We start from the raw sequence: 12,680 nt of genomic DNA, 5'->3' as shown, positions 1-12,680 counted from the left end.
TATTTGGTTGCGTCATAAAAATTATTTATTTGAATCATAAATAAATTATCTTTATCTTGCATATAACACATCACAAAAATTAAAGTAAAATGTTACAGTAATTATTTTTAAATACTTCAAATAAACTCCCATCCAAATACACTAGATAGTAAGAGACGATAAAGGTAACAATCGGATAATTGAAATAAGTAGTAAAAAAAAAAACAACAAATTATTAAAGTTTGCCTTTCTTGCACTCAAATGCTAGGAAAATGCAAAGAGACACAACTTGGGCATGGTGGTTGTGCGTTGAAAATCTTGTTGTCATGGAATGATACGGAAAGAAAGACGAAGGTGGCGCGTAATGTTTAGCGTTTGGAATTTGGGAAAGGGAGAGAAGAGAGAGAGAGAGAGAGAAGAAAAGAAAAGAGAACCAAATCCCAAGTTTGACTGACCCCGTACGTAATATGAAAAAGACACAATTGATAGACATAGAGGAAGAAAATTGAAGCTTTGAGCCCACGCCACCCAACCCATCCCACTGCGCCCTCCTCCTAAGTCCTACCTCTTAGTAGTTAGTAGCTCTAGCTAGGAAAAGAAAATTAGAGCCTCATCTCTCATCCTCCTTCCCTATCAACACTCTCTAGAATAGTCAAATTGGCACCAACTTTTCTATTCTACGACTATTCCTATTTCACTGCTACTACTCCTTTTGTCACTTTTTGCTTCTTCTCCAGCTTGATCCCCCTTGCTCTATCTGCTGTCCAAGATTTTTATTAGATTTTTTTTTTTTTTTTTTGGCTTTTCCTTGTGCTAGAGGAGAATTAGGAGAGGACATATTTATGTGAAATTTTTGATAGAATAATATATTATAATGATTTGATATATATATATATATCAAATCATTATATATATATATATATATATAATGCATGAAAAATGGGTTGATAAAAAATTTTCCTCAAAAAATAGTAGAGGGAGTTTTTTCATGACACAAGCTTCCCGTGACAGCCGACAACTCTGAACATCGTACCCAATCCCCCCGAAAGTACCAAAATTTGTACCAGTACTAACAGGGAGACTACACTTGGTAGCATCTGGTCTCCGCTCTGCAGCTGAGCTATCTGTTTCACTTGTCAATTTATCACTCCAAAAATTTCCTCTTCCTCGATCTAAAAAGATCGTTTTAGAATTGGGCTTTTGAGTGCTTGGCTTCCCACTCGAGCAAAATCACCTGGACCTAGTAGCTAGTTGTGGTACTACGCTCTGCCTCTCTCTTCTATTTCTGGTGTTTTCGTTCCTTTCTTTTCCTCCCCATATTCTGGGTTAGTTGCACGCCTTTAAGTTTTTTGACCATGGCCATGGGTTATCTTTTTCTTCTTTTTTTTTCTGGTTCTCGTATTGCATCTGCATGTGGGAGAAGAATTCTCCAGGCACTTTATTCTTCGCATATATAGCTATTACTGGTATTTATTCATGGCGCTGTCATTTGTCACTGTCAACTTAGCAGGTTTGCCCAAGAAAGTTGAGCAGAACAGGGCACTATTTTTGAAGAAGGTAGCTTTGTGAGGAGCAGAGTGTGTCCCTGCAATAGCCAACGGAAGAGAAGAAAGATTCGGAAAACCAAAAAAAAAAAAAAATCTGGGTAAAACTAGGAGCTGTTGATTTTATGCAGCGGGTGGCACTTTTATCTCGGCACGAACAAGATGAACAGGAAGCAGCAGTTATCAGCAACAAGTGGTGGGTTGGTCAAAGATATTATTGTCTTTCTTATAGTTTTGCTTCTCAGCTGTGGCTTTTTGGTGTCAAATGCTCGACAAATCTCAACCAAGCAACCAGCTATTGGTAATGAAGTAAGCAGCTTATTGGCCTTCAAGCAGTCCTCAGTTGATGCTGATCCAAATGGATTCTTGACAGATTGGTCCTTAACTTCTTCCAGCCCTTGTTCATGGGCTGGTGTTTCATGCTCTGGCGATGGGAAAGTCACTCAGCTCAATCTTGTAAATGCAGGGCTTAGAGGTCACCTTCACATATCTGACCTCATGGCTTTGCCTCGTCTTGCCCAGCTTCATTTTAGTGGCAACCATTTTTATGGCAATCTTTCATCAACAGTCCAGTCTTGCAGCTTTGAGATTCTTGATTTGTCTGCCAATGATTTGTCAGAACCACTTGCTGTAGATTCTTTGTTGCAATCCTGTAACCGTTTATCCCTTCTGAACCTCTCTCGAAATTCAATCCCAAGTGGCAATATCAAGTTTGGGTCTTCCTTGTTGCAACTTGACCTCTCCAGGAACAAATTTTCTGATTTGAGCCTTTTGAGTTATTCTCTATCAAACTGCCAAAACTTGAATCTGCTTAATTTGTCAGACAATGGTCTGACAGGAAAGTTGAATAGCTCTCTCTCTTCTTGCAGGAGCCTCTCTGTTCTCGACCTTTCTTGCAACAATTTTTCCGGAGATATACCAGCTACATTAATAGCAGCTGCACCTGTGTCTTTGAAAATTCTTGATCTTTCTCATAATAACCTTACAGGCGATCTTGTGAACCTTGGATCTGGTACTTGCTCTAATCTCACTGTGCTCAATCTCTCTTTCAACAGTCTTTCTGCAACCGGATTCCCTTTTGGTTTGACCAACTGCCAGAAGCTTGAAACATTGGATGTTGGCCATAATGCCCTCCTCCTCAAGATTCCTGGGGACTTGTTGGGGAAGCTCAAGAATTTGAAGAAATTGGTTTTAGCCCATAATCAGTTTTTTGGGGAGATTCCAGCAGAGCTGGGGCAAACTTGTGCAACTCTTGAGGAGCTTGATCTTTCTTCAAACCAGTTAATAGGTGGCCTACCTTCAAGCTTTGGTCCGTGCTCTTCACTCTTTAGCCTCAGCCTCGGCCACAATCAACTTTCTGGGGATTTTCTGAGCTCAGTTGTCAGTTCTCTGGCAAATCTCAAGTATCTTTCCGTACCGTTCAACAACATAACTGGTCCTCTGCCACAATCCTTGACAAACTGTAGTCGGCTTCAGGTGCTTGACCTCAGCTCAAATGCCTTAACAGGGAATGTACCTGCTTGGTTTTGCTCAACATCATCAGATTCTGCTCTGGAAAAGTTAATCTTGCCTGACAATATTTTAGCTGGGACGGTGCCATCACAGCTTGGACTATGCCGAAATCTGAAGACAATTGATCTTAGCTTCAACTTTCTGACTGGTCGAATTCCTCAGGAGATATGGACCTTACCCAATCTTTCAGACATGGTCATTTGGGCTAACAATCTCAATGGAGAAATACCAGAAGGCATATGTGTCACAGGAGGGAATCTTCAGACCTTAATTCTCAATAACAATTTCCTTACCGGAAGCCTCCCGGAGTCCCTCGCTAATTGCACAAATTTGATATGGGTTTCTTTGTCCAGCAACAGACTTACTGGGCAAATCCCTTCAGGTATTGGGAATCTGGTTAATTTAGCAATCCTTCAGTTGGGTAACAATTCTCTTGCTGGACCAATTCCACCAGGAATAGGAAAGTGCAGAAGCCTGATATGGCTTGATTTGAATAGTAATAATCTGACAGGCCCCATCCCCTCAGAGCTTGCTAACCAAGCTGGACTTGTTCGCCCGGGAATTGTTTCTGGGAAGCAGTTTGCATTTGTGAGAAATGAGGGGGGAACAGCATGCAGAGGTGCCGGTGGGCTAGTTGAATTCGAAGGGATTCGTGCGGATAGGCTAGCTAATTTTCCTATGGTCCACTCTTGCCCAACAACCAGGATTTACTCTGGGGTCACAGTTTACACCTTTGCTAGCAATGGTAGCATGATTTACCTTGATCTTTCTTACAATGGTTTTTCAGGCAATATTCCTGAAAATTTAGGTTCAATGAGCTTTGTGCAGGTTCTGAATATGGGCCATAATAATTTATCTGGGAATATACCCTCCAGCTTTGGAAGTTTAAAGTTCGTTGGAGTTCTTGATCTCTCACACAATAATCTTCAGGGTTTTATCCCCTGGTCATTGGGTGGCCTCTCATTTCTTAGTGATTTTGATGTTTCAAACAACAACCTTTCAGGGCCTATTCCTTCAGGTGGGCAGTTGACTACTTTTCCGGCTGCCAGATATGAGAACAATTCAGGCCTTTGTGGACTTCCTCTGCCTGCATGTGGCTCTGGAAATGGACACCATTCATCAATCTATTATCGTGGAGGGAAAAAGCAGCCTGTAGCTGTCGGGATGGTCATAGGCATAATGGTCTCTCTTTCCTGTATATTCTTGCTTGTTTTTGCTCTTTACAAAGTGAAGAAACACCAGGAGAAGGAGGAAAAGAGAGACAAATATGTTGAAAGCCTTCCAACATCTGGCAGCAGCAGCTGGAAAATTTCTAGTGTGGCTGAGCCTCTAAGCATAAATGTGGCCACATTCGAGAAGCCTCTGCGGAAGTTGACCTTTGCACATCTGCTCGAAGCAACGAATGGGTTCAGTGCTGACAGCTTGATTGGTTCTGGGGGTTTTGGTGAGGTGTACAAGGCCCAACTTAGAGACGGTAGTGTTGTTGCAATCAAGAAACTCATCCATGTAACAGGTCAGGGAGACAGAGAATTTATGGCAGAAATGGAGACCATAGGAAAAATCAAGCATCGAAATCTGGTCCCTTTGTTAGGTTATTGCAAGATTGGAGAAGAGAGGCTTCTCGTGTACGAGTATATGCAGTGGGGAAGCCTGGAGGCTGTTCTTCATGAGAGCAATAAAGGAGAGGGTACAAAGCTTGACTGGGCAGCTAGAAAGAAGATTGCCATTGGCTCAGCAAGAGGACTAGCATTTCTTCACCACAGCTGCATACCTCACATAATCCATCGGGACATGAAGTCTAGCAATGTCCTTCTGGATGAAGACTTTGAGGCTAGGGTGTCTGATTTTGGTATGGCAAGATTGGTGAATGCCCTTGACACTCATCTCAGTGTGAGTACACTTGCTGGGACTCCGGGATATGTGCCCCCTGAATATTACCAGAGTTTCCGGTGCACAACTAAAGGGGATGTCTACAGCTACGGTGTTATATTGCTGGAGCTTCTTTCAGGCAAGAAGCCAATTGACACATTGGAGTTTGGCGATGACAATAATCTGGTTGGGTGGGCTAAACAGCTGCATAGAGATAAACGAAGCCAGGAGATACTTGATCCTGAAATAATCTCATCATTATCGGACGGGACGGAACTTTACCACTATTTGAACATTGCCTTTCAGTGCCTAGATGATAAACCCTTCCGCCGGCCAACAATGATCCAGGTGATGGCCATGTTCAAAGAGCTACAGGTAGATTCCGAAAGTGATATACTTGATGGGATCTCAGTTAAAAACTCAGTAATCGAAGAATCACAAGAAAAGGAGCTTCCATGATCATCTTGTCAGCAAGAACGTCCCTTACCACGTTTTGTATGAAACTAGGGCATGGACCGTGTAGATTCATCTAGCTGATTAGAACCTTAAAGGGAGAGACTGAGATTTATACTAGATATTCTGCCACTGTAGATAATAGAATTCTGAGGAAGACAAAAGCAATGGAGAAAGTTACAGGGACATGCATGTGGGTATTCTCTCTGATGCTCAGACTCAGATTGGAGTGGCTTCATTTCACTTCCTTTGTTTAGTCTTCTGCAAAGGGGAACGGATAGTTGCGTTCCTTTTTCCATTTGTTTTGTTGTCTCTCAAGTTTTGCTAACTGATTGCTAAATTGCAACTTATATGTCCACCTGTTAGTCCTATGTTCATATTAGCTATGGGGATTGAACCATGTACAGTTTTGAGCTGGCCTTGTAGAAACGACTTTCCTTTGGATTAATCTAGTCAGAAGAGATTTGTTTACGTTGATTTGAAGCTCTTATTGCTTGCAAGACATTTACATGGCGGTTGAATGCAGTGGAAGAAGATTTGCTCCTGAGGTTGAAATCTACTTGTCAGATGCACTTCATGCTCGAAAAACTTTACGACCTTCGCATGCAGTCTTCTTTGGTTTCAGAATTTTCTCACTCTGTTGTTAGTAAGCAGCCGTGCATTTGCTCCGTGAAATTTTCAAAATTTTTTTAAATTTTAAAATAAATACAATACGCCTTAGAGCTGAAATTGGGCAAAGAAAAGCTCAAATGTTGACTTTCTGTAAATAGTGAGTCCAGTGTTTGGTGATTAACTTGGTTAGAACAGGGATTTTTGCTCAGTTAGATCTTGTGTTCCACTGACACTACACCTAGGTGGAGCTGTTGATGCGGCAGAACCTAATGATTCTATAGTTAGTGGTGAAGCTGTTAAGTTTCGACTCCAAAAGGAAGCCAAATTGTATATCTGACTTGTGGATATGCTGCCTTACATAGTGGAGAACTTGGCGTGTACTTAAAGAAGAAGCAAAAAGTTTGGCTTTTACTGCTTAAGAATCTTCCTTCTTTTTTTTTTTTCAACTTCTCGTTTCATATATCGTCCAAATCCTATGGATTTCTTTCCAGAGACAGAAGATGGACAAGAAGCATGAGATTCTGCAAAGCAACAAAAAGCATTAGGTGGAATACGGATGCTGCAAAAGCTGTCTTCTGAGGTTGGACTGGCCCGAACCAGAACCCAGTCGCTCAGGTCTTTGTATATTGTCAGCTGTGTGTGAGTTCAAGTGGATTCTCTTTTTCCTTCCACTGAATTCAGGGTCCTGATGGCATGCGAAATTGTGTATGATAAGAAAAAACTGTTAATTATGGTTTTTTTTCCTCCGGCTAAGTGGAATCATTAAGAAATTCTTTTTCCCAAATTTCGCCTTTTTGTGTCCTACAAAATTTTGACACGTTCTCGGTGTTTGCCGGAAGGAGATTACGTTTCTTCAGTTGCAAATCTACGGGTAGCCCCACTGCATTGAGGAGCTATCAGCTATATTGCTATAATGCCATGTAGTAACAACTCTCTTTTTGTTTGGTGCACGGGAAATTCCATGGCCTCAAGTTCTTACAAATTTCTTGGCCGCCCGGATGCAGTGGACCATCTGACAGATTTGGTAAGGCTTTTACTTGGAGATGGACTGACTGGTTCGAGTCATTGAGCATATTTTTTTCTTGACCTTCTACTCCAGCAAGGTTTTTATTCTTGACCTTCTACTCCATCAAGACTTAAAGTTTTTAGTAGACCTGACAATTGGGCGGGTTGGGCGGTTTTGGGCGGGTTGATATTGGGTTTTCATTTAAATGGGTTATACCCAATCCGCCCAACTTTAAATTGGATTACTTTTGGGTTGGGTCACATTGGGTCATCTCAAACCCATGACCCAAATATGACCCAATGTGACCCAATATATTAATTAATAGATTTTGATACATAAATTCTCTTAAATATATTTTTACATACAAAAAATTTTTAAAAGCAACAAGAAGAATACCTAATCACGAAAATATTCGAACAACCATGTTCATATGGCACATATTTAGAATTATCCATACAAGTTGTAGCTTCCAAATTAAAGCAATGAACGAAAAAGAAAAAATCTGTTGAACTGAGAACTGAAGCTGCCTAAATACTCAATATTTCAATCCTGGATTTTTGGACATTAGAGAGAAGTACTCCTCGAGGCTTAGGAGCTCAAGATCAAACAAACGTAAAAGGCTAAAAGTACATACGAAAATTACCCAAAAGGACATAGAATACGTACAAAATTGTTTGCAGGATAAAAGCAATTTGTCTAAGATCTGAGATTAAGGTTCGACAGCTTTAATATGAGATTTTGTGACTTCTGCTTGGATTTGAGATGATAGAATTGCAAAAGGGTAGCAAAAATGAACCCAAAGTGGAATTGAAAATTTGTTTATTTTGATTGAAATCGTTGTTAGCAAGAAAGAAAGAACTCTTCGTGGAGAGGATTGTTAATTTGCTAAAGAGTAAAGGTGTGAAGCTGGCGGTGGTGGAGGTTTATTTGTTTTTTAAGTTGGGTAATGGGTACCCAACTTAATTACCCAAACCCGCCCAAAATATGTATGGGTTTTTATTACCCAACCCAAAATTAACCCAACACCCAATTTACCCAACCCAACTTCTGAAATTAGTGGGTTGATTGGGTGGGTTGTTGGGTTTTGGGTATAATTGCCAGGTCTAGTTTTTAGTAGTAGCCAACAACCTAAAAGGCCGTTGATTGTGTGAATGAACACTCGTGTTCTCTTCTTTCTCAACCAACTACTTCTAGAGTACTTGGCCATCAAAAGAGTTCAAAAACTCTACTTGAATGTAGGTTAAGAGATTTGATTTGATCCCTTGGCCTGCATTTTAAATATTCAAGTTTTCCTGAAAATTTTATTAACTGGTGCCATCTGAGTCAGTGGTGGTTCAGTTTCCGAATTCCTTTTCGGCCTCTTTAGATCCTCGTCTCCCTAGTATAGATTGGGAGTAGGTATAGAATATAATTTATCGTATCGGAAAAAAAAGTTCTCTTCTTTTTCTCCTTTTCTTTTATAAGATATATATATATAGAGAGAGAGAGAGAGATACATACATGAAACAAAAAAAAATGTAAAGTTGATGTTATTATGGCATGCTCGGAATTGTTTAGTTTCAGATGTGAACAGCGAATTGATCATCCAACCGGTCTGATCATTTTTGGCCCCAACTCAAACTTTTCTTTTATACATTTACTAAGCCAGTTAGCGTACTGGTTCTGAAATTGGACTGGGCAAGTTTGGCAAGCATGAATAAAAACTACCCATATCATACCTTATCTAATGGAATGGGGGTTATATTAAACTCATGGGTACATAAATTAATGGTTTCTAGCATTTTTGGATGGATTGGAAAAAAAAAAAAAAGCGATTAAAGAAGTTTAATATACGTACTGAAATTTCAGATTCGACATTTTAAAGGTTTCTTTACAGACCGTCCTAGAAGTAAACAATGCAGGCGTTGGTGACACCTGGCGCCAGAAAACACCCAAGAGTTAGAACAACAAGGACTTGATCAATTCGGTCTTTTTGGCTGGGTCCCGTGCCCGTTTGGAATTTTTTTGAGTTTTTGCAAAAAAAAATCATTTTATAACAATTTAATATATATAAATTAAAAACATAAAAAAATTTTAAAATAAAAAGGGAATCTAAACAATAATTCTATTCACTAGTACTTATTTCACATATTTTTACAGAAAAGAACATGTGTACACTAACTAGTAACTAGGAGCATCGTTCTAAAAGATTACTAGTATCAAGATAGGCAATTTTTTGTCTAGCTGTTACTGAGACTGATTATGCAATTCATTTTTATTATTATTTTTATTTTTTTCGGCAGCTAAGCGGGGCACTTGCGTTGTGTAAAGTGGCATCCGGCTACAGCTATCAAACACAACTCTTTTTTATCACTTGATTCATCTTTTAATCTGGTGCCGGATCTTGGCTCAATCTTCCCTGCATAAGACAACGGACTCCATCATTTGCATATGGCCCTACATTTTTTAAGTACACAGCAATTCTTTTTCTTTTTTGCAAATTTTTTTGCCTAGTCCACCTATAAAAAGGATTTACAATCACGACATTATTAAGAGGTGAACCATCTTTTAATTCATGATTATCATCGTTTAAGTCGCGCTGTCTCTTAGCATATGATTTTCAATTTTTCTCCCCTTAACCAACGACCTGTTCGATGATTGGCCATCATAGCAGGTCTAATCACTTGCAAGGGCGGCACTTATTTTGTGTCTTTGTAGAGTGGGAGGTCAATTAATTGTCACTAATATATATGGTTTCTACTAAAAATTCAGTGGGTGTTCAGGGAAGCACTAGTACTAGTACCCCCAAAAGCAAAGCCAACCAAACATTTTAAAAAGAAAAACAGTGCAGATATTTTATCTCATAGGAGTAGTTGAATTAATATAACAATAGGTATATACATTGCTGAATTAATTTAACACATTTAATGACAGAGACAGAGATTACACGAGATTTCTGCTGAATTAAAACTAAAGGGGAATATCTAATTCTCTGCCCTTATTTTTTTGCTAATATGGAGCACTTAGAAAGGGACCTTAATCATTTCCTCTTTCAGAAAACATATTACTCAATGGAATGCACGGCAAAACAAAAAAAAGAAAAAGAAAAAGAAATAATGAAATGACACGAGGGGACTGATAGGAGGAGACGGATCAAATGACAATAATGAAACGAACCACCTGGACACTTGTCCAATGTTATCATATCATACCAAAATGGGAGGAGGGGCTGGAACGTCTCTGACAACCGTTTCGGAAGGTTCACGGCCACGATTAGACCAAAACAATTTGTGCGGCTCAAATCACTCTTGTAACTCGAGTTTCACGTCTTATGGGACCCACAAAAATATTGTTCTAGTGTTGCTCGTTATTGTTCTATTGTTATATCTTGTACAAATGATATTATACCACACCTTCCAAAACGGTTGCTCTGACAACCGTTCCAGCCCTGGATCCTACCAAAATGTCAGTCAGTCACAAATGTGTTCTTCTGTCAGGATTCTAGAAGAATGATGATATTTGTCCTCGAAGCATTTTGATTTTGTAGGCAAATAAATTCTCTACTATTTTGTTCCATGAAAATCCACTACTATTTTGTTGTGCAATATACCACATGTGATGGGAGTAGATGTCATGTCTTGAAAAATATATTATCTCATTTTCGAAAGAAATCTTCGGGACTGAAGATCTCAGAGAGCTGCTCTAAATACAATACACAGAGTCTAAAAGCCTGGGACAGAACATTCCCAGGCCATATGATACCACTCAATGACGGAGCCAAGGGGGGGCAGAGGGGGGCCATGGCCCCCCCTAAGTTTTGAGAATTTTAATTCATAATATGTAAATATGTGTGTAAAATAAAATTGGCCCCCCCTAAATTTTTTCAATTTTAGTTTATATTATGAGAGTTGATATATATATATATATATATATATATATATATATATATGAATTAGTCATCTTTGAATGGAATTTCAATTTTGGCCCCCCCAAAAAAAAAATCCTGGCTCCGTCACTGATACCACTGCTCAGTTACCACCAAGAAGATGAATGATGATAGATATATATATATATGTATGTATAGTCACAGCTTCGAAAACGCATCCCATTTCCCATCAATCAATATATATTAAAAAGTAAACCGCTTCTTTGCATGCACCACGTAACAGCTACTTTAATATATATGAATCGTATTATTGTTTAATCATCAAACTTTACCAGGGAAAAAAAAATTTAAAAGAATGGTCAAGCGATCAGTGGCTTAATTTGTCGTCATACGTATATACATACACGGAAATGGCTCCAAAGAAATGTGTTGCTACGAGTTGGTTGTTGTTCCATTGTTTGTCATTATGTCTCTCTCTCCGTGCTTCCTTCTGACTGGTTTTGGCAAGTCTAGCTATTTGGATGAGAGGTTATTTGATGGAGTAGGAGTAGTATTTTTTTAAAGGAAAATATTATACACAATATTGATTATTTAATTCGATACATGTGAGATAAAAGTAATTATTAAAAAACTTGATGTATCGATCCATAAATAATCTGCTATCCAAACAAAGTCGTGGCCGGGTGGGGACATTCATTGATTTGGAAATTTTGTACCCTTACAAGAATCTAATCTTGGGGGCACCGAAACTACAATGCAAAACCATCCTACCAATAATTCTCTTTTGGATTTGCTTCTGCTGTTATTACTATCAGGCATGTTAATCTACCTACACATGCACATCCCATTAGGGAATTTTTGCGTTGATGGATACGTACGCATCTTCGCTCCGAGAATAAAGTGGGACGTCGTCGTTTTATTCATTTCTCTTCTCGGGACGTTGCACCTGCTACATGATACTCCAATACTTCCTTGATTCACCTCACTATGGCGTTTCGTTTCATTGTTGTTGTGTGACTGAACAGGAAGGGTCGTCAAAAGAAGTTACCACTAATCTATCATTAAATTACTTCCCAAACTTGGTATCAGCCAATAATGTCCCTTCCTTTGCTTGCAGTCAACCCTCCGCATCCACATGGCTTCACGAGAATGGACAGTCAAACTTGACCAATTTCTCCCAAATTAATGCCGAAGAGGCTCCTTTGAGGACCTTGACTCCACACTGCTGACCAGAGTGCCCAGCCAAACCATTTAATCAAGAGACAGCAGCATTCTTTATCATATTGTAGTAGCGTTAGAGGCTAGATTGGCACATCATTTTGTCTAATGACAAAATTTCGGCACACCATTTTTATGCACAAAATTTGGGCCGTTCTTTGGTGACTCTCTGAGTGTTAATCTAACTGTATGCCTGTGTTCTTATCTACTTGCGAGAAAAAAAAATTTATATGCACAAACAATTCCATGTTTTATTTTTGATAAGGGCTTTTTTGGTTAACAGGTGTTTGCTTGCACACCTAACCCACGCCTAACTTATCATGTAAATGCGCATACAAGAAATTATTATCCTCCTTTACATGTATATATTTTCTAACTAATTTTGCATTTTAAAAAATTTAATATTTAAAATACATCTTAATGAATGCCTGGTAAGCACCCTTTAGGCAAATAAAATTACAAATTCTGACGTTTTAAAATTGCTAAAATCGAAACTCTAAAGACTGAAAGTACGTGGTTCAAATCCCTTATCTACACTTCGATTCTTAAATGTCACCCCTACAAGAAATTTCTTTTATTTATTAAAAAAGTTTTGATAACACTTCAATTGTTGCGGCCCTTG

General features: G+C 39.0%; 1 protein-coding gene across 5 annotated transcripts; it reads left to right on the top strand.

Moving 5' to 3' along the window:
• The first annotated feature begins 944 nt into the window (after nt 1-944).
• On the top strand, nt 945-5,834 carry LOC113688409 (receptor-like protein kinase BRI1-like 3). 5 transcript variants are annotated; one of them, XM_072049419.1, is made up of 3 exons: nt 946-1,235; nt 1,490-1,719; nt 2,393-5,834. In XM_072049419.1, exons 2-3 carry the CDS (start codon nt 1,649-1,651, stop codon nt 5,361-5,363), a joined length of 3,042 nt encoding a protein of 1,013 aa, XP_071905520.1. In that variant the 5' UTR covers nt 946-1,235; nt 1,490-1,648; the 3' UTR covers nt 5,364-5,834. The 5 variants fall into 5 exon arrangements, with proteins under 5 accessions (XP_027062018.1, XP_027062020.1, XP_027062019.1 ...); XM_027206217.2 differs by having other exon boundaries at nt 945-1,235; nt 1,490-5,834; XM_027206219.2 differs by having other exon boundaries at nt 945-1,235; nt 1,487-5,834.
• Nucleotides 5,835-12,680: the final 6,846 nt, after the last annotated feature.

The sequence above is a fragment of the Coffea arabica genome, chromosome 5e, assembly GCF_036785885.1.
Source record: "Coffea arabica cultivar ET-39 chromosome 5e, Coffea Arabica ET-39 HiFi, whole genome shotgun sequence".
Taxonomy (NCBI): Eukaryota; Viridiplantae; Streptophyta; class Magnoliopsida; order Gentianales; family Rubiaceae; genus Coffea; species Coffea arabica.
This window is presented reverse-complemented; position numbering and strand designations above follow the sequence as displayed.

Coding starts and splice junctions, on each gene's coding strand:
- LOC113688409 (XM_027206217.2), top strand. CDS start 1,686: ATGAACAGGAAGCAGCAGTTATCAGCAACAAGTGGTGGGTTGGTCAAA.